General features: G+C 38.7%; 1 protein-coding gene across 5 annotated transcripts in view; it reads right to left on the bottom strand.

The window, feature by feature from the left end:
- The window catches only part of VPS35L (VPS35 endosomal protein sorting factor like), a 134,907-nt gene that overhangs the window by 49,224 nt on the left and 63,146 nt on the right, over positions 1–22,537 (bottom strand). For all 5 annotated transcript variants that reach the window (XR_004345827.1, XM_032605529.1, XM_032605527.1 and 2 more), the window contains 6 exons: positions 22,287–22,403; positions 19,822–19,875; positions 16,592–16,672; positions 6,092–6,154; positions 1,723–1,808; positions 154–234 (listed from right to left, as the gene is read on the bottom strand). Coding sequence is in view for 4 of the 5 variants with exons in the window: in XM_032605529.1 (XP_032461420.1) it covers positions 154–234; positions 1,723–1,808; positions 6,092–6,154; positions 16,592–16,672; positions 19,822–19,875; positions 22,287–22,403 (482 nt within the window). In the remaining variant the exon portion in view is untranslated. The remainder of the gene's footprint in view (positions 1–153; positions 235–1,722; positions 1,809–6,091; positions 6,155–16,591; positions 16,673–19,821; positions 19,876–22,286; positions 22,404–22,537) is intronic.

Below are 22,537 nucleotides of genomic sequence, written 5' to 3'. Positions count from 1 at the left end.
CCTGGACTGGAATGTCCTTGTTAACATGTATCTTAATAGACTCCATAAAATAATATTATTCACAGTGGCAGCTTGAAGCAGTAATTCTCTAATGTACTATTATGTGGCATTAAGACCCAGTCCAGGCTCGTTTCAGCCTTACACATGGCTTACTTCACAGAGTCATGCATGGTCTTGCAAATGTGCAAAAGGGCGTTCAGAATGACGGGGTCCTTAGTGGGCTCTTGCTGATGCCTAGAAGACATTTAGAGATAACAGTAAAAGCCATGTCCACTGAGACCACAGAAAGCACAGATTTAGTTCTCATCTACGATACATATGTGAGAAGCAGTAAATTATCTGGTTGGCATTTAACACGGCCCAGATCACCAGCAACGGGCAATGATCTAGTTTTCTCTTAATTCTCCTTTAAATAACAAGTTTGCTCTTCTAACATATCATAACTTCTCCTAACTACAAAATCATGGTAAAACTGATACATTTCCTAAGCCAGACAAAGGGCAAATCTGTTTTCTTACCGTGTTTCTTGAACTTCTAAAGCTGTCCAACAACCTGTCCATAACTGTGTTAAGTGCCAGGCAAAATTATTAATTTGGTTTCTCAAATAACATAAAAGGACACGCTCTTATAACAAATCTTTTTTTTTTCTGGCCGCACCACACGCCATATGGGATCTTAGTTCCCCAAGCAGGGATGGAAACTACACCCCCTACAGTGGAAGCATGGAGTCTCTCTCTCTCTTTTTTTCATACTTATTTATTTATCTATCTATCTATTAGGCTGCATCAGGCCTTAGTTGTGGCATGCAGGATCTTCACTGCGGCATTCGGGATCTTTAGTTGCAGCATGCAGGATCTAGTTCCCTGACCAGGTATTGAACCTAGGTCCCCTAAATTGGAAGTGCGGAACCTTACCCACTGGACCATCAGGGAAGTCTCAATAAATCTTTATGTAAGTAAAGTAGGTATACTTGTCTCAAGCATATGGAATTAACCTTCTGGAAAGGTAATACAAGGAAAGCTTAAAACATACATTCCAGCAACTTCTAACTCAATTTTCCAAACTCTGGTTACTTGAGTTCCATCTTGAGATATTTTTTTAATCACATCTACATACTTAATATTTAAAGGGACTTGAACTTTTAACTTAACCTTGTCCTAAAGAATAATACATTTGAAGTCACTGATTAAACTAGTTATATATTATCTAACATACTTTAAAATAAATACACGTTTTAAAATAAAAATAAAAATCTCTCTTCCATGTACCACCTGAAAGTATTTCATGTACCATCAGCAGTAGGCAGTTTTGGGAAAACAGACTTAATCAATAAAATGAAAGGAACTAAGTTGAAAACTGATCACAAATCTACACATTAACGACAGAAACCTTTCTGGCTCTGGTATCTTGAGAAGAATGACTTTATCTTTTAAAATGACACTTCCTAAATAGTACATCAATAGATTGCTCCTTCCCAAATCACAGGAGTGAGATATGGGTGATGGTCAGGCTCTGTTAACATCTATTACTTTGTATTCTTAAGCTAATTATAAACTTTTATCATGACTTCTCCTTTTAATGTGGTTTTTCTCTCAATGTTATTTTAGGTATAAATATATCACTACATCACAGGCCCTCAAAATGCATAAATTGATTTCTTAGCAACAGGCTTCACAAGGGCAGCTGGAATTGAAGTTTCTGATTACATCATGTTACACTTACTTGATAAAAACTTCCATGATGCATTTGCAAACCTCCACCCGCACACTCTCTTTTTGGAACATGTCCAGAAATGGCAGAAATTTTTCCTAAAAAAAAAATAATAAAAGCACTCTACCTGCAATTTACACAAGTTACTGGAAGGAATTTGTGGGTTACTTTTTCTTTAAAGGGCAAAACAGAGGAAGAGTTGTTCATCTTTCTGAGGCAGATCTGATCAGGACTCACATGAAAGCAAGTACAGAACTCTGAGGATTTTAAAACTATTACTATTAAAACAAATTGCACATGCCCAAGGACCAGGGCTGGGACCAGTTAACATTTTCGCAAATCATCTGGACAACCTTTAGATGAGAATAAGCTCTTCTTGGTAGCAGAAGGCAAAGGAGGCTCCAATCTTTTAATGAATGTATAGAGGAACAGAGAAAGAAGAGTCAGAGTTGTTCAGAGCAGCTTCTGCAACCTGACTCCTCATTCAGTGGCTGTGTGACCTTAAGCAAGTTACTCTACCTCTTCCAGCATCAGTTTCCTCATCTGTAAAGTGGGACTCATTACTACTCATGCCTTCCCAGTGGTGTTCGGAAAATGATCTGAGGCAATCCATGTAAAGTCAGTAGAAAAGATCAACAAAACTAAAAGCTGGTTCTTTGAAAAGATAAACAAAATTGATAAACCTTTAGCCAGACTCATCAAGAAAAAATGGGAGAGGGCCCAAATCAGTAAAAGTAGACATGAAAAAGAAGTTACAACTGATACCACAGAAATACAAAGAACCGTAAGAGACTACTACAAGCAACTATATGCCAACAAAACAGACAATCTAGAAGAAACGGAAAAATTCTTAGAAAGGTACAATCTCCTAAGAGTGAACCAATGAGAAATAGAAAATATAAAACAGACCAATCACAAGTATTAAAATTGATCTGTGATTAAGAAACTCCCAACAAACAAAAGTCCAGGACCAGATGACTTCACAGGCAAATTCTATCAAACATTTAGAGAGGAGTTAATAAACTATTCCAAAAAATTAACTCATTCTCTGAGGCCACCATCACCCTGATACCAAAATCAGACAAAGATATCATCAAAAAGAAAATTACAGGCCAATATCACTGATGAACATAGATGCAAGAATCCAACTGAATACTAGCAAACTGAATCCAACAATACATTAAAAAGATCATACACCATGAACAAATGGGGTCATTATCCCAAGGATGCAAGGATTTTTCAATATCCACAAGTCAATCAGTGTGATACACCACATTAATAAATTGAATAAAAACCACTATGATCATCTCGATAGATGCAGAAAAAGCTTTTGAATAAAATTCAACACCCATTTATGATAAAAACTCTCCAGAAAGTGCGTATAGAGGGGACCTACCTCAACATAATAAATGCCATATATGACAAACCCACAGCTCACATCATACTCAATGGTGAAAAGCTGAAAGCATTTCCTCTAAGATCAGGAACAAGACAAGGATGTCCACTCTCACCACTTTTATTCAACATAGTTTTGGAAGTCCTAGCCACAGCAATCAGAGAAGGAAAAGAAACAAAAGGAACCCAAATTGGAAAAGAAGAAGTAAAACTGTCACTGTTTGCAGATGACATGATACTATACATAGAAAACCCCAAAGTCACTACTGGAAAACTACTAGAGATTGCTCATCAATGAATTCGGTAAAGTTGCAGGATACAAAATTAATACACAGGGATCTGTTGCATTTCTATACACTAACAATGAAAGGTCAGAAAGAGAAACTAAGGCAACAATCCCATTTACCATTGCATCAAAAAGAATTAAATGCCTAGGAATAAACTTACCTAAGCAGGCAAAAGACCTGTACTCCAAAAACTTTAAGATGCTGATGAAAGAAATAAAAAATGACACAAACAAATGGAAAGATATATACCATGTTCTTGGATTGGAAGAATCAATGTTGTCAAAACAACTATATTACCCAAGGAAACCAACAGATTCAATGCAATTCGTATGAAATTACCAACTGCATTTTTCACAGAACTAGAAAAAAAAAGTTTAATTTGTATGGAAATACAAAAGACCCGAATAGCCAAAGCAATCTTGAGAAAGAAAAACGGAGCTGGAGGACTCAGGCTCCCTGACTTCAGACTATACTACAAAGCTACAGTAATCAAGTCAGTATGGTACTGGCACAAAAACCAAAATACAGATCAATGGAACAGGATAGAAATCCCAGAGATAAACCCACGCACATATGGTCAATTAATCTACAAAAAAGGAGGCAAGGATATACAATAGAAAAAAGACAGTCTCTTCAATAAGTGGTGCTGGGAAAACTGGACAGCTACATGCAAAAGAATGAAATTAGAACATTCTCTAACACCATACACAAAAATAAACTCAAAACAGATTAAAGACCTAAACGTAAGACCAGATACTATAACACTTCTAGAGGAAAACATAGGTAAGACACTCTTTGACATAAATTGCAACATAAATTGCATGATATAAATTGCAACAATATCTTTTTGGATCTGTCTCCTAGAGTAATGGAAATAAAAACAAAAATAAACAAATGGAACCTAATTAAACTTAAAAAGCTTTTGCATAGCAAAGGAAACAATAAACAAAACAAAAAGATAACCTACAGAATGCGAGAAAATATTTGCAAATGATGTGACTAACAAGGAATTAATCTTCAAAATACACAAAACAGCTCATACAGCTCAGTATCAAAAAATCAACCCAATCAAAAAATAAACAGAAGATCTAAAACGACATTTCTCCAAAGAACATGTACAGATGGCCAAAAGGCACATGAAAAGATGCTCAACATTGTTAATTATTAGAGAATTGCAAATCAAAACTACAATGATGTATCACCTCACACCCAAAAGAATGGCCATAATCAAAAAGTCTACAAATAGTAAACGCTGAAGAGGGTGAGAAAAAAACAGAACCCTCCTACAGTGCTGGTGGGAATGTAAATTGGTACAGACACTATGGAGAAGAGTATGGGGGTTCCTTAAAAAACTAAAAACAAAGCTACCATATGATCCATCAATTACACTCCTGGGCATATATCCAGAGAAAAACATAATTCGAAAAGATACATGCACCCCAATAGCAGCACTATCTACAACAGCCAAGATGTGGAAGCAACCTAAGTGTCCACTGACAGATGAATGGATAAATAAGATATGGTGCGTATGTATATATGTACACACACACACACACTGGAATATTACTCAGCCATAAAAAGAATGAAATAATGCCATTTGCAACAACGTGGATGGACCTAGAGATTATCATACTAAGTGAAGTAAGCCAGACAAAGACAAATACCATAGGATATTGCTTGTATGTAAAATCTAAAAGAAGGATACAAATGAACTTATTTACGAAACAGAAATAGACTCACAGACATAGAAACTTATGGTTACCAAAGGAGAGTAGGTGAGAGGGATAAATTAGGAGTTTGGGATTAAAATATACACACTACTATATATAAAATATATAACCAACAAGGACCTACTGTATAGCACAGGGAACTATACTCAGTATCTTGTAATAACCTATAATGGAAGAGAATGTAAAAAAAGGATATATATTTATATATACATATAACTGAATCACCTTACTGTATACCCGAAACTAACACAACATTGTAAATCAACTATATTTCAATAAAAATTAAAGAAAAAAAAAGTTCTAGCACAGTGCTTGGGGCGTGGCAAAAGGCCAATAAATAACAGCCTTTATTATTAAATAAACAAAAGCTTACAGTCTGTGAGAGTACTGGAAATGGAAGCAGGAAGAAGGAGGGCAGGGCAGAGAGTGTTACTACACAGAGAGTCACCTAGATTGGTATGTGACAAGGGCACTGGTCAGGGCACTGCAGCAAATGAGAAGGATGTCACGGGCTATTTTAAATTTTTGAGGGAAATATAATAAATCTCAACTCTGTCAGACACTGAGACAACTATTAGCTTGATGTATATCATAGTTTCAACATTAGATTATTGTGTGATAAAAAGCAGGTACCATGCAAAAATCAATGAGGAAGAGGATGTCCAATTTGATTCCAACGTTTGAGAAGTTGTGTCATACCCAGTAGGTGCACATATCCCATAGTAAGTAATGAATGAAATAAAGACAATATTTTTCTATCAGTTTATGTGTATTATTTTCTCAAGTGCTGCTTAAGTTGTCATGACATAAATATTTAAATTGTTTAAACCTTACTAGTGTTTTTTAATAAAAAACGGAACTGTTAAGTATTTCTCTTGGTCTAGGACACCATGAAAAAATTATTGAGACACTAAAGGAACCTCTGAGTCAGATACAAATTTCCAAAGATAGTTAAGGAAGGTTACTTACCACTGAAAAAAGAACTGAGAAATCATGGAAGTGTGCAATTACTTTCTTAATTATTGACTGAAGCTGTAAAGCAAAATGAAAAACACATCTTTAATAAAACTTCGATATTGTTAAAAAGGCAACCCTGCCCATAGTTTGCAATCACAGTTACAATAAGGGAAACCTAGATTACACAAGGAACAGGGAATTACTGGGTTATGTTAAACGTAGTCTCAATCTGAGTTTGCCCATCTTACTCTAGTCTTGGAGAAACACCTTGGCCTCAGTCTTCTCTTCTGTAAAATTGGAGAGCAAAACAATATCTCACTCATTGTGAGGACTAAATGGGATGGTTTGCTTACAGTGTTTAGAGCAATGCCTGCCCTTCAAAGCTCTCCATTCAAATCAGGTATGAATATTCAAGAGGTGGGCAAACGTTTTCCATACAGGACCATACCGTCACCACAACTACTCAACTCTGCTGCTGCAGCTGGAAAGCAGTCATTGACAGTGTGTAAACAGAGGGGTGTGGCTGGGTTCTGATAAAACTTTATTCACAACAGGTTGTGGGCTACATGGGCCGTGGTTTACAGATCCCTATTCTACCCCATGGTGGTCCTGTGTTTTTTGACTACTTCAGTGGAAAGGCACTGTGAGGTCAAAGGCCATGGCGTTACCCGAGGACGGTGGCACAGTCTGTGAGGTCGGTCCTAGATGGCCGTGTACTGATGTCCACCACCCCTCACCCTGACATGCACAGAGTCCTGTTCACAGTGCCTTGGCACGGGAGAACCAAGGAGGCACTTTCTCTACATAAAATATAAACCGTGGCCAGGAGCGATGCCTACCCCCACGTCCTGCCTGCAACAGCCACACACAATGGGGTGTCACTCTAGGCCTTGCTTCAGACATTGCAAGGAAAACCAGCCCTATTTGGATCACCAGCAAAACTACTGCCATTCAGAAGCTACTCAGGACTGAAGCCGTGTGTCTGACAGGGTCTTGGTGTTCTGGCTGGGTGTCCGGCCTGAGCCTCTGAGGTGGGAGAGCCGAGTTCGGGACATTAGACGACCAGAGACCTCCCGGCTCCACGTAATATCAAAAGGCGAAAGCTCTCCCAGAGATCTCCATCTCAACGCTAAGACCCAGCTCCACTCAACAACCAGCAAGCTACAGTGCTGGACACCCTGCGCCAAACAACTAGCAAGACAGGAACACACCCCACCATTAGCAGACAGGCTGCCTAAAATCACAGTAAGTTCACAGACACCCCAAAACACACCACCAAACGTGGTCCTGCCCACCAGAAAGACAAGATCCAGCCTCATCCACCAGAACACAGGCACCAGTCCCCTCCACAAGGAGGCCTACACAAGCCACTGAACCAACCTTATCCACTGAGGGCAGTCACCAAAAACAACAGGAACTATGAACCTGCAGCCTGTGAAAAGGAGACCCCACACACAGTAAGCTAAGCAAAATGAGAAGACAGAGACACACAGCAGATGAAGGAGCAAAGTAAAAACCCACCAGACCAAACAAATGAAGAGGAAATAGGCAGTCTACCTGAAAAAGAATACAGAGTAATGATAGTAAAGGTGACCCAAAATCTTGGAAATAGAATGGACAAGTACAAGAAAGGTTTAACAAGGACCTAGAAGAACTAAAGAGCAAACAAACAATGATGAAAAACACAATAAATGAAATTTAAAATTCTCTAGAAGGAATCAATAGCAGAATAACTGAGGCAGAAGAACGGATAACTAACCTGGAAGACAAAATAGTGGAAATAACTACCACAGAGCAGAGTAAAGAGAAAAGAATTTAAAGAATTGAGGACAGTCTCAGAGACCTCTGGGACAATATTAAACGCACCAACATTCGAATTATAGGGGTCCCAGAAGAAGAAGAGAAAAAGAAAGGGATTGAGAAAATATTTGAAGAGATTATAGTTGAAAACTTCCCTAATATGGGAAAGGAAGTAGTCAATCAAGTCCAGGAAGCACAGAGAGTCCCATACAGGATAAATCCAAGGAGAAACATGCCAAAACACGTATGATCAAACTATCAAAAATTAAATACAAAGAAAACATATTAAAAGCAGCAAGGGAAAAGCAACAAATAACATAAAAGGGAATCCCCATAAGGTTAACAGCTGATCTTTCAGCAGAAACTCTGCAAGCCAGAGGGAGTGGCAGGACATATTTAAAGTGATGAAAGGGAAAAACCTACAACCAAGATTACTCTACCTAGCAAGGATCTCATTCAGATTCGACACAGAAATTAAAACCTTTACAAACAAGCAAAAGCTAAGAGCATTCAGCGCCACCAAACCAGCTTTACAACAAATGCTAAAGGAATTTCTCTAGGCAGGAAACACAAGAGAAGGAAAAGACCTACAATAACAAACCCAAAACAATTAAGAAAATGGTAATAGGAACATACACATTGATAATTACCTTAAATGTAAATAGATTAAATGCTCTGAGCAAAAGACATAGACTGGCTGAACGCATACAAAAACAAGACCTGTATATATGCTGTCTACAAGAGACCCACTTCAGACCTAGGGACACATACAGACTGAAAGTGAGGGGATGGCAAAAGATATTCCATGCAAAGGGAAATCAAAAGAAAACTGGAGTACCAATTCTCATATCAGACAAAATAGACTTTAAAATAAAGATGATTACAAGAGACAAAGAAGGACACTACATAATGATCAAGGGACCAATCCAAGAAGAAGATGTAACAATTGCAAATATTTATGCACCCAGCATAGGAGCACTTCAATACATAAGGCAAATGCTAACAGCCATAAAAGGGGAAATCAACAGTAACACAATAATAGTAGGGGACTTTAACACCTCACTTTCACCAATGGACAGATCATCCAAAATGAAAATAAATAAGAAAACACAAGCTTTAAATGACACATTAAACAAGATGGACTTGGGCTTCCCTGGTGGCGCAATGGTTGAGAGTCCACCTGCCGATGCAGGGGACACGAGTTCATGCCCCGGTCCAGGAAGATCCCACATGCCACGGAGCGGCTGGGCCCGTGAGCTATGGCCGCTGAGCCTGCGCGTCTGGAGCCTGTGCTCCGCAACGGGAGAGGCCACAACAGTGAGAGGCCTGTGTACCGCAAAACAAACACACAAACAAACAAACAAAGATGGACTTAATTGATATTTATAGGACATTCCATCCAAAAACAACAGAATACACTTTCTTCTCAAGTGCTCATGGAACATTCTCCAGGATAGATCATATCTTGGGTCACAAATCAAGCCTTGGTAAATTTAAGAAAATTTAAATTGTATCAAGTATCATTTTCAACCACAATGCTATGAGCCTCGACATCAATTACAGGAAAAAAAAAACGTAAAAAATACAAACACATGGAGGCTAAACAATACACTACTAAATAACCAAGAGATCACTGAAGAAATCAAAGAGGAAATCAAAAAATATCTAGAAATAAATGAAAATGAAAACACGATGACCCCAAACCTATGGGATGCAGCAAAAGCAGTTCTAAGAGGGAAGCTATGGCAATACAAACCTACCTCAAGAAGCAAGAAACATCTCAAGTAAACAACCTAACCTTACACCTAAAGCAATTAGAGAAAGAAGAACAAAAAAGCCCCAAAGTTAGCAGAAGGAAAGAAATCATAAAGATCAGATCAGAAATAAATGAAAAAGAAATGAAGGAAACAATAGTAAAGATCAATAAAACTAAAAGCTGGTTCTTTGAGAAGATAAACAAAATTGATAAACCATTAGCCAGACTCATCAAGAAAAAAGGGAGAAGACTCAAATCAACAGAATTAGAAATGAAAAAGGAGAAGTAACAACTGACACTGCAGAAATACGAAGGATCATGAGAGATTACTACAAGCAACTATATGCCAATAAAATGGACAATCTGGAAGAAATGGACAAATTCTTAGAAAAGCACAACCTTCCAGGACTGGACCACGAAGAAACAGAAAATACAAACAGACCAATCACAAGCACTGAAATTGAAACTGTGATTAAAAAACTCCCAACAAACAAAAGCCCAGGACCAGATGGATTCACAGGCGAATTCTATCAAAGATTTAGAGAAGAGCTAACAGCTATCCTTCTCAAACTCTTCCAAAATATAGCAGAGGAGGGACACGCCCAAACTCATTCTACGAGGCCACCATCACCCTGATACCAAAACCAGACAGAGATGTCACAAAGAAAGAAAACTACGGACCAATATCACTGTTGAACACAGATGCAAAAATCCTCAACAGAATACTAGCAAACAGAATCCAACAGCACAGTAAAAGGATCATACACCATGATCAAGTGGGGATTATCCCAAGAATGCAAGGATTCTCCAATATATGCAAATTAATCAATGTGATACACCGTATTAACAAATTGAAGGATAAAAACCATATGATAATCTCAATAGATGCAGGAAAAGCTTTTGAGAAAACTCAACACCCATTTATGATAAAAACTCTCCAGAAAGTAGGCATAGAGGGAACTTACCTCAACATAATAAAGGCCATATATGACAAACCCACAGCCAACAACATTCTTGATGGTGAAAAACTGAAACCATTTTCTCTAAGATCAGGAATAAGACAAGGTTGTCCACTCTCACCACTATTATTCAACATAGTTTTGGAAGTTGTAGCGACAGCAATCAGAGAAGAAAAAGAAATAATAGGAATACAAATCGGAAAAGATAAGTAAAACTGTCACTGTTTACAGATGACATGATACTATACATAGAGAATCCTAAAGATGTCACCAGAATCTACTAGAGCTATTCAATGAACTTGGTAAAGTAGCAGGATACAAAATTAATGCAAAGAAATCTCTGGCATTCCTATACACTAATGATGAAAAATGTGAAAGAGAAATTAAGGAAACACTCCCATTTACCACTGCAACAAAAAGAATAAAATACCTAGGAATCGACCTAGCTAAGGAGGCTAAAGACCTGTATGCAGAAAACTATAAGACACTGATGAAAGAAATTAAAGATGATACAAACAGATGGAGAGATATACCATGTTCTTGGATTGGAAAAATCAACATTGTGAAAATGACTCTACTACCCAAAGCAATCTACAGATTCAATGCAATCCCTATCAAACGACAAATGGCATTTTTCACAGAACTTGAACAAAAAAATTTCGCAATTTGTATGGAAACACAAAAGACCCGAATAGCCAAAGCAATCTTGAGAAAGAAAAATGGAGCTGGAGGAATCAGGCTCCCTGACTTCAGACTATACTACAAAGCTACAGTAATCAAGACAGTATGGTACTGGCACAAGAACAGAAATATAGATCAATGGAACAGGATAGAAAGCCCAGAGATAAACCCACGCACATATGGTCACCTTACCTTTGATAAAGGAGGCAAGAATATACAAAGAAGAAAAGAGAGCCTCTTCAATAAGTGGTGCTGGGAAAACTGCACAGCTACATGTAAAAGAATGAAATTAGAACACTTCCTAACACCATACACAAAAATGAACTCAAAATGGATTAAAGACCTAAATGTAAGGCCAGACACTATAAAACCTTTAGCAGAAAACATAAGCAGAACACTCTATGACATAAATCACAGCAAGATCCTTTTTGACCCACTTCTTAGAGAAATGGAAATAAAACCAAAAATAAACAAATGGGACCTAATGAAACTTAAAAGATTTGCATAGCAAAAGAAACCATAAACAAGACGAAAAGACAACCCTCAGAATGGGAGGAAATATTTGCAAACAAAGCAACTGACAAAGGATTAATCTCCAAAATATGCAAGCAGCTCATGTAGCTCAGTATCAAAAAAACAACCCAATCCAAAAATGGGCAGAAGACCTAAGCAGACATTTCTCCAAAGAAGATACACAAATTGCCAAGAAACACATGAAAGGATGGTTAACATCACTAATCATTAGAGAAATGCAAATCAAAACTACTATGAGGTATCACCTCACACCAGTCAGAATGGCCATCATCAAAAGATCTACAAACAATAAATGCTGAAGAGGGTGTGGAGAAAAGGGAACCCTCCTGCACTGCTGGTGGGAATGTAAATTGATACAGCCACTATGGAGAACAGTATGGAGGTTCCTTAAAAAACTAAAAATAGAACTACCATATCACCCAGCAATCCCACTACTGGGCATATACCAAGAAAACCGCAATTCGAAAAGAGTCATGTACCACAATGTTCACTGCATCACTATTTACAATAGCCAGGACATGGAAGCAACCTAAGTGTCCATCGACAGATGAATGGATAAAGAAGATGTGGCACATATATACAATGGAATATTACTCAGCCATAAAAAGAAACGAAATTGAGTTATTTGTAGTGAGGTGGATGGACCCAGAGTCTGTCATACAGAGTGAAGTAAGTCAGAAAGAGAAAAACAAATACTGTATGCTAACACACATATGGAATCTAAAAACACCAAAAAAAAAAAAAAGGTTCTGAAGAACATAGAGGCAGGACAGAAATAAAGATGCAGATGTAGAGAATGGACTTGAGGACACAGGGAGGGGGAAGGGTAAGCTGGGACGAAGTGAGAGAGTGGCACTGACATATATGCACTACCAAATGTAAAGTAGATAGCTAGTGGGAAGCAGCCGCATAGCACAGGGAAATCAGCTCTGCGCTCTGTGACCACCTAGAGGGGTGGAATAGGGAGGGTGGGAGGGAGACACAAGAGGGAGGGGATATGGGGATATATGTATATGTATAGCTGATTCAGTTTGTTATACAGCAGAAACTACCACAACATTGTAAAGCAATTATACTCCAATAAAGATGTTAAAAAAAAAATAAACCCCTATCCCTGGTTGCTGTCAAGAAAGGAAAATTTACTGACAAGTACTTTGTTTATACTAAAAACATCACTGTTTAAATCATCTGCAAAGGAAATGGCTCATGGTCCAAAATATGGAATATTAAGAGGTACACACCCCATTTCATAATTACGCAGTTTACTAGATCAGCAAGCAAAGGACTTCAAAACGTCATGACAAACAGTGCTTCAAGGCAGAGCATTCAAAGATACTGCAGTACTGTCTGGTTAAAATAGTTCCTGAAACCTTATCCACAGCAACTAATCCCTGTAGAACAGGAAATTTTTTTTTAATATTTAAAGTACACTTACAAATAATGCCTTTCCTGGTTTTAAAAGATGTATTTTTTCCCTTCAACGTTTCATTATGAAATGCTGAAATGTAAGAAAATTCAATGAATAATAACAAACACCCATTTACTCACCACTTAGATTCTACACGGGCTAACATTTTGCTATATTTGCTTTACCTCCTCACCTATCCATTGATCCGATGGCAGAACTTTTAAAATTGTGTTGACTGTGTGTTGCCAACTTTTTTACTGTGAAATAATTTCAAACTTGCAGAAACACTGAAAAAACAGTACAGAAAACTCCCATATTCCCTTTACACAACGTCATCAATTTTTAGTATTTTGCCAAATTTGTTTCATTGTCCTCTCTCTGTAAAAAGACATATTATATTTTTTTCTGAACCATGTGAAAGTAGATTGAATGTCCCTCACCCCTTACCACTTCATTTGTATTTCCTAAGAATAGTCATATTCTCTGACATTTCTACTCTGTTGTTTATCAAATTCAGGAAAGCTAACACTGGTATAATTTTAATACTTTAATCTATCATTTGTATTCCAATCTTGTCAACTGTCTCAGTACATTCTCTTTTTTTGCGGTACGCGGGCCTCTCACTGTTGTGGCCTCTCCCGTTGCGGAGCACAGCCTCCGGATGCGCAGGCTCAGTGGCCACGGCTCATGGGCCCAGCTGCTCTGCGGCATGTGGGATCTTCCCGGACCGGGGCACGAACCCGTGTCCCCTGCATCGGCAGGCGGACTCTCAACCACTGCACCACCAGGGAAGCCCTCAGTACATTCTTTACAGCATTATTTTTTCCTCTCTTTAGTACAGGATTCAGTTCAGGATCATGCATTGCGTTTTGTTTTCACGTCTGTGTAGTCTGTGTTAATTTGGAATAGTTCCTTAACCTTCTTTGTCACTGATGGCAAAGATTTTTTTTACAAGCCCATTGCTTTATAGAACGCTCCTCAATTTGGGCATGACTAATGTTACCTCATGATTAGATTCAGTCATGCGTTCTCGACTGGAATGTTACATAGATGATGCTGTGTCTTTCCTGTTTTTCGGGGTTCCATATCTGCAGGCACAAGATAGCCACTTGCTCCTCAATGGTGATAAGGATTTTGATTAGCCTGTCAATGACTGTCCAAATTCTCCACTCCAGAGTCACTATTTTTCCCCTTGCGATTAATACTCATTCTATGGGAGGAGATACGAAAATGTCCTGCTCCTCATCAGACATTCCCCCCAGATTTAGCATCCGCTGATGATTCTTGCCTGAAGACCGATGATTCTTGTCTCCACTGTGACGGCTGCAAATGGTGTTTTCAACTCTACCATTTCTTCCACATTTCTCAAATGGCACCCCTGCCCACCTTTCCCCTCATCTATTTATTTATTTATCTATTCGTCATAAGGGCCAACTCCTGGATTCCTACTTTACTCAGTGGATTATAATCCATCACTGTATTTATTTCATTTGATGCTCAAACTGGGGACCCGTGAGAGCCCCTTCCAAGCTGTTCCTGTGCCCATTTCATGTGCGCCCAGCAGTACTTCCTTACTTCCTGGCACAAGAAAATGTGCCAGGCTCACCTTATACCTTCCCTATCCTAGAACTGGAGTAAGCTAATTCTTCACAGATCCCCACAGTTTTATTTTCTTGATGTGGCCCCAGTTAAGACCAAGGGCTCACAACCGATATGGGTGGCTGTCTGGAACGCAGGCTGACCCCGGGGCATCTTTTATAAGTTGCTCTCAGATATGACAGAATTACAGTATAGTATAGTTCCCTTGTCACTTAGGAATGGACTGCATTAAAATTATTATGTTACTTAAAGTTTTCAATTAATTGGGTCACTAGCAGTCAAGGCCTTGCTGAAAATTCCCCAACTAAAATTCTGCACATCAGTCTTCATATGAGGCCGAGACCTTGACCACCCACATTTTATTTACCCTGCAATATTGACCAAGAGCCTGCTGTGCGTGACTGTATTCTTTTCATTCCATCTAGAAAAATGTCAGATAGTTAGTGGCTGCTCAATAAATTGTAATGATGAACCATTTTAATTAGCAAATGGTGAAAATTTCTTAAATGAGTAAAATGTAAGAATTCTAAAATTTATACAAGAATATGTAACTAGGGCTTCCCAGGTGGTGCAGTGGTTGAGAATCCGCCTGCCAATGCAGGGGACACGGGTTCGAGCCCTGGTCCGGGAAGAGCCCACATGCTGCAGAGCCCATGTGCCACAACTACTGAAACCCACGTGCCACAACTACTGAAACCCACGCACCTAGAGCCCGTGTTCCACAATAAGAGAAGCCACCGCAATGAGAAGCCCGCGCACTGCAACGAAGAGTAGCCCCCGCCCGCCTCAACTAGAGAAAGCCCACGTGCAGCAACGAAGGCCCAACACAGCCAAAACTAACTAACTAAATAAATAAATTTATTTATTTTAAAAAAGGAATATGTAACTAATTTTCTTATACTAAGTGAGCCCAGAAATCACTTGATCATAGGCAGTAAGTGCCAGAACATCATGTTATTAAATAAAAAATAAAATCTTAATTAGGTCTGAAGTTACTTTACAGTAAGTGATCCTGAGCTGGATTCTGTACTAGTGGGGAAAAAAATCTGCTACTAAGGACATTGAGTCCACTGACAAAACTGGAATACGGGCTGTGGAGTAGGTAAAAGTAATATATTAACATTAAATTCCCTGATGTTGATAACTAAACTGTGGTTATAAAGGAGAATGTCCTTGTTCTTAGGAAATACTCACTGAACTCTTCAGAGGCAAAAGTGGCATGATGTACGCAATTTATCCTCAACTGTTTTTTAAAAAATTTACATACGTATGTATGAATATATATGTCGTGTGTGTGTGTGTGTGTGTGTGTGTGTGTACACACAATGATAAAGTAAACATGGAATCTCTCAACAGCTGGTGAATCTAGGTAAAAAATAATGGAAGTTCTCTGAGCTATTCTTTTAACTTTCCAATAAAGTTTGAATTTATTTCCAAATAAAAAGTTAGCTTAAAAAAAAAAAAAAGTTAGCTTAACTGAAAAACATAGGCATCTTACTTACTGGTGCCAAGCAACTGTACTGGGCTTTCCACATCACACCTCACTGAATCCTCACACCATTCTGAGGAGGACTATTATTATCCCCATTTTACAGTGAGAAAACTGAGGCACAAGACTAAGTAACTGATTAAAGGGCACATGGCTAAGACATAGCAAAGCTAGGATTCAAACCCAGGATTATCTGACTTTACAGCCTGACCCATGCAACATACCTATTTAATTCAACAGAATAAAATTCCTTACAGTGTGGAAATGAGAAATGAAAATCTGTCACCTGAGGGTAGGAGTCTTCAAATGCACGATCTGGAGTCATGTGCTTGATGACATCGGCCAAAACAGTATTCACCTCTCGTTTCTAAGTGGGGAAAAAAATCAAACCTGTATTTAGACACTGAATGGTAGTCATTGACCATTTTTCTGATAGAAAGAACTAACGTTTTCAGAATATAGCACACACTTTCCAGGAAGCAGTTTCAACTACTCTGCTGAAAATAATGTAAGGGGGGATATCCCACCCATACCACAGCCCTAAAGATGGCTATGTCTGCACCAAGTCAGGACTAAAACACGGTTCTCAAAGGTTCCTGTCCCAGCTTTCTCTGAGTGCTGGTGAAATCCAACGTGCCACTTTCTGCCTGCCAGTCCCGGGCCCCTCCCCAGGTGCTGCAGAGAGCAGCGAAGCATTGTGGCAAGAGCACAGACTGAACCCTTACAAGCTGGGTGACTCAATGACCACTTCACTTTTGTCAGCTGTATCAGGGGTCAGCCAACCAGCCCAGCACCTATTTTCACACAGTCCAGGCGCCAAGAATGATTTTTACATTCAAACCAAAAGAATAATAATATTTGGTGACAACGAAAATTATATGAGATTCAAATTTCAGCATGCATAAATAAGGTTTACTATTTACACAGCCATGCTCACTCCTGTATGGTCTATGGCTGCTTTCATGATACAGTGGCAGAGTCGGGCACTTGTAACAGAGATCATATGGTCCACAAAGCCTCAAATACAGAAAAAAGAGGACTTCTACAGAAAAAGCGTGCTGACCCCTGGTCTATATAACTGGAACAGTGAAACTTCCTGGCAAGGTCACTATGAAGCTGTGCAGCTTACAGGTAAAGTGCCTGGCACATAGCACGCTATCTAAATAGTTGCCATTATGTACTCTCTCATTTAATGTTCATTAAACTCCACAGCACGCGGACTTCCCTGGTGGTCCGGTGGTTAAGACTCTGCGCTACCTATGCAGAGGGCCTGGGTTCAATCCCTGGTCAGGGAACTAGATCCCATATGCCACAACTAAGAGCCCGTGTGCCACAACTAAGACTGGGCGCATCCAAATAAATAAATACATACAGAAATAAATAAGTTTTTTTTTAAAAAACCTCCCCATGATAAATAAATAAATATTTTAAAAAAAACCACCTCCCCATCATGGACATCATTATCCCCATGAAAAGTTAAGTGGCTAAGCGGCTTAGCCAGGGTCACAGAGCTAAAAAAATCTGACAATGGCACTAAAAGGAGCGAAAGCTTCTTGGAGAAAGAGCTGATTCCAAATCTAAGATAAGAAAAATACAAGGGAGGCTGGAGCATCTTATAATAGGAAGGTATCAAAGACTACAAAGAATGTGTCAGGACTCAGAAGCCAACCTGAAAAAGCACCCACTGGACAAAAATGGGACAACTGAGCAACAGTAAGAATAATACAATTGCAATGACTGATACATATCAAATATGTTTCAATTAGTGAGCTCCTACAGATACCCACAGCAACTACTACTCACTGGTGACCTTTGGGGTTGCTGGGGAATTGACTCTTTACTCTAAAAACTAGTAAGTAACAGGGACAAAAATGAGCATCTTGCCTTTTCTGTACAAACTGTACCTCAGGGTAACCAAATACGTGGAGCGAAGAGGTTCTCTTCATGCAAGTATTCAAGTATTCTAGCTAACAAATAAAGGAGAAATGATAACTCCGAATATCACCACTTTGCAACCCATGATAAACCATAAGATGAATGCGCTTCAGTGGTCACTCACATCACGGAGAGACAACCAGATACCGTGAGCCTTCCATGCCAGCACCCAGGGTGCCAAAAAGTCAGATCTGAAGCTGATGAAGTCTCCTGTCTCCAGAACTAACTGTTGACTTATAGGAAATACTGGAGGCAGAAGAGCATGTTTAATCACCACCACAGGCATACATCTGGCCAATCGAGACTGGGAAACTCTACAGGACAAAGGACCCAATTTCTTCAACAAATAAATAATAGAAAAAAAAAAGGGAAGGGAACAGGGAGGGAGGGAGAGAAAGAGAGGGCAAGAGAGAGGGGACTTACAGATTAAAAGAACTCTAATTAAAGGTTTTACAACGTATAGACCCTATTTTAATCCTGATTGAACAAATAAACTGTAAAAAACTTATGAGACAATTGGGGAAATCTGAAAATTTATCGATTTTTAATGGTATTAAAACATTATTAATTTTATTAGTTATAATAATGTATTGAGATTTTGTTTCAGAAAAGTGAATTCTATTTTAGAGATATGTGCAGAGATACTGACAGGTGAAACACGGTGATTGAGCTGTGCTTCAAAATAATCCAAGGGTGGGGAGAAAAGGGAAGGACACGAAACAAGATCTGTCATAAGTTGATAATTTCTGGGTGATAAGTACAAGGGAGATCATATGTTTGAAGTTTCCATAATAAAACAAAAATTGGACAAAAGAAAGAAAATTAACAGACCAACATTTACATAATGCTCAAAACGAGGCAAAACCCATTTCTGGAGTTAGAGACCAGATGGTGCCTACCTTCAACTTCCAAGGCTGTGACTGGGAGGAGAGTATGGGGGGCTTCAGGGTGGGGTGGGGAGTTATTTCCTGTTTCTTGATCTGGACCATGATTACATGGGTATATTTTGTGAAGATTCATTATACAGCAGACTTACGACATATATGCTTTTCTTCATGTAGGCTAAACTTCGGGGTTCTTTAAGTTGATTAAAATAAACACCTGGCAACAGGATTTGAAACCACTTCTACCGGCTTCTAAAGTCTCTGCTCATTGATAAGACCAGTATTTCCCAAACTGGGGTTCTAGTTTGGGCCTAGGAAAAGAAGTATCTTTGTTTGCTTAGAAAAAAGTTAAATTACATGCAAATCAAATATGTTTGGAAAACGCTGCTGACTAGACTCCCATGGAAAGTTCCAATATATTTTAACAATAAGGATCTAAGGTGTATGATGGTGAAAAAACCTGCTTAACTTTGTATAATGCAGCGTTTCCCAAGCTTACATGTGAGTGTGGAATACTTTTGTTATAGGTCACGTATTAATGCTCCATCACACTATACTATAAAGGATGCAATTTTCATAAATTAAGAATAATTACCATCATAAAATACCTAAATGTCTAAGCTAGACTTATTCACAATTACGAACATGAAAAAAATATACAATAATCCTTTCAAAAACAATACCACAGCACACATACCGTGAAATGTTTGCAGGTGTACTCTACCCACACTTCGGCACAATTAACGTAGTCCTATAAAGAAAAAGTAAAAATGTCTTTACAATAAGAATGCCATGATTGACCTTATGCCAAAAGCTCATCGTGTACAAATCCCTTCAAGGGCTTTGAAAACTAAGAGTTGGTAAGTGATGAGGATTTCAAGAGTGGTTCATGTACAGAAAACTCTGGCCCACTGATAGATTTTACCCTGAGAGGTGACGTGAGAAAACATAAGTTGCCTGAAACTAATTAGACTGTCATTCCAGAATTGCTACTTGGGCCAAGACAGAAATCTGGGAAGCTCTGCCATGTCTGGAGAATGGGAAAAACCAAAGGGCAACGGAGATAACAGTGGGGAGACCTCATCCCACCTCAGTGGACACAATGACCATAGATCTGGTTGAAAATTCAAGTAATGTTTACAATGTGACTTTTGAATGTTCTGAGAAAAAATAGGCCTCCTGCCTTTAAAAACAAACCGTTGGTCCTAGAGAGGGTGATGCATATAAGTTGTAAAAAGGTTAAGAAAGCACAAAGGTTTTAGGTAAGAAAGGATGTGTTAGATTCAAGTAGAAGAGACAATGAGATGGCTATGGAAATGGCAATGACCAACTTGGTAAGGTTGTCTGCCCCAGAAAATATGCACATGGGAAAAAACTGTCAAGGAAAAACAGAGTCTGCAAGTATACCTTTTCTGTTCTGACACTTCAAGGAAAAAAAAGAAGAAATGGGGAGGGAAGAAAACAGTTATCTCATTCACACAAGAAAAGCCAGGAACATTCTAAAGTCTAACAGGAATGCTAAGGTGGACTTAACGAGGAGAGTGTGAAGTTAAAGACTGGAGAAAACTGTTATTATGAGCTTTTGATGCAAGGTTGCTTTGAAGCACTGAAGTACAGGCACCAGAGGCCCAGAGGTTTTTGACTTAAATATCCTAAATAAGCTGTTTTCATTAGCCAATCAGAGTTAAGTTAAATAGAGAATTTCAACGGCTAGAGATTAGTGAGAATTTTGCTGAATTAAACTAGGTATACGATTTTGTAAAAAAGTTCCTAATTTTTCTAAATTATATTGTTCTTAATACACTATCATAAATGTGGTGATTAGCAAGGGGTTTATAACTGGGCTCACTTCAATATTTCCTTCTCAATAAATGATCAAATCAAATGCCACATATTCACTTATTCTCTGTGTTATGGTCTGAATGTTTGTATCCCCCCCAAAACGCATATGTTAAAATCCTAGCCCTTGATGTGATGGTATTAGGAGGTGAGGCCTTTGGCAGTGGTTAGGTCATGAGGGTGGAGTCCCCGATTGGAATTAGTGCCCTTATAAAAGGGACCCTAGAGAGGTCTCTTTGCCTCTTTCTGCGATGTGAGGAGGAGAAGCAGGCAGGCTGCAACCTAGAAGAGGGTCCTCAGCAGAACCCAACTATGCTAGTCACCTGATCTTGCACTTCCAGCCTCCAGAAATGTGAGAAATAAATTTCTATTGTACATAAGCCACATGACCTATCATATTCTGTTACAACAAACTAAATGAACAAGGGCATGCTGCTAGTAGGAGAGGAACAGTGCAGGGTGTGGTGAAGTTTGGCCACAAAGACAGCCAACAGCATTTCCCTAGTGGCAGCTACATAAATTGCTGGCACATTGCCTGAAAGGGCAGTGAGGCATAAAACCCAAACCTACAACATGATGACCAGCACTACATGCATTACAGAAACTAACATCAGTTGGTCCATCTTCCCAAGACTTCCTGTGTCAGAAGTATGGGGAGAAAGAGCCTTCAGCTGTCCATTCAAGGGAAGGAAACTGGAATTCCCTTTTGCTAATCACTGGCTTGACTGCTGATCTTCAATTTAGGAATATCTCAATAAATTGGTTTTTTCAAATCCAAATACAACCTGACCCTTAAAAAACACAGGGGTTAGGGCACTGATCCTCCACACAGTCAAAAATCCACATATAACTTATAGTCAGCCCTCTGTATCCACGATTCCTCCATATTTGCGATTCCACTTCTGTGGATTCAACCAACCATAGGCTGTATAGTATTTACTATTGAAAAAAAATTCCATGTATAAGTGTATGTACGCAGCTCAAACCCATGCTGTTCAAAGGTCAACCGTGCTACAGACTGCTGTACTTCGAATGCTCTTTGCAAAGCTACAGGTCTTTTAAAGTTTCAAGTATTTATAATTTTACACTTTTGGTGCATCTTAAGGTCTCAAGAATAAGACATGCTAGGGATACAAAAATCAAAGAAATACATCTTTAAAGCTATAAGTTCTCCATTACAGATTAACAAATAATGCAATTAAAAGTAGATTTCTTTAAAAAAAAATAAGGATGATTAGCTGAAAGAGAAATTTTTTAAAAGAAAGAGTATACTGCATAACCTGGACAAAAAGCAGTCAATACAAGGTCTAAATGGTCACCCACCTGTGGATTCTTCAATTTAGTGATAACTTTCCAAGCTTCATTGAGAATCTGAAGTCGATCACTCTCAGGAGGATTAGCCAAGGCCAAGTTTAAGCCCAGTGAGCGAAAGAGAAGATGCTAAAAAATACAGCAAACCATTACGATCCTGGAGAGGTACAATCAGAGTAACTTGAGGCAATAAAGGAAAAGGCTGTAACAGTTGGCCTGTCTTGAGGTTAATCTTCCAACGAACGTTTTCTGAAGTTCTACCA

The sequence above is a fragment of the Phocoena sinus genome, chromosome 15 (assembly GCF_008692025.1).
Source record: "Phocoena sinus isolate mPhoSin1 chromosome 15, mPhoSin1.pri, whole genome shotgun sequence".
NCBI classification, from domain to species: domain Eukaryota; kingdom Metazoa; phylum Chordata; class Mammalia; order Artiodactyla; family Phocoenidae; genus Phocoena; species Phocoena sinus.
Note: the sequence above shows the minus strand (reverse complement) of the source record. Positions and strands in the feature narration are given on the sequence as shown.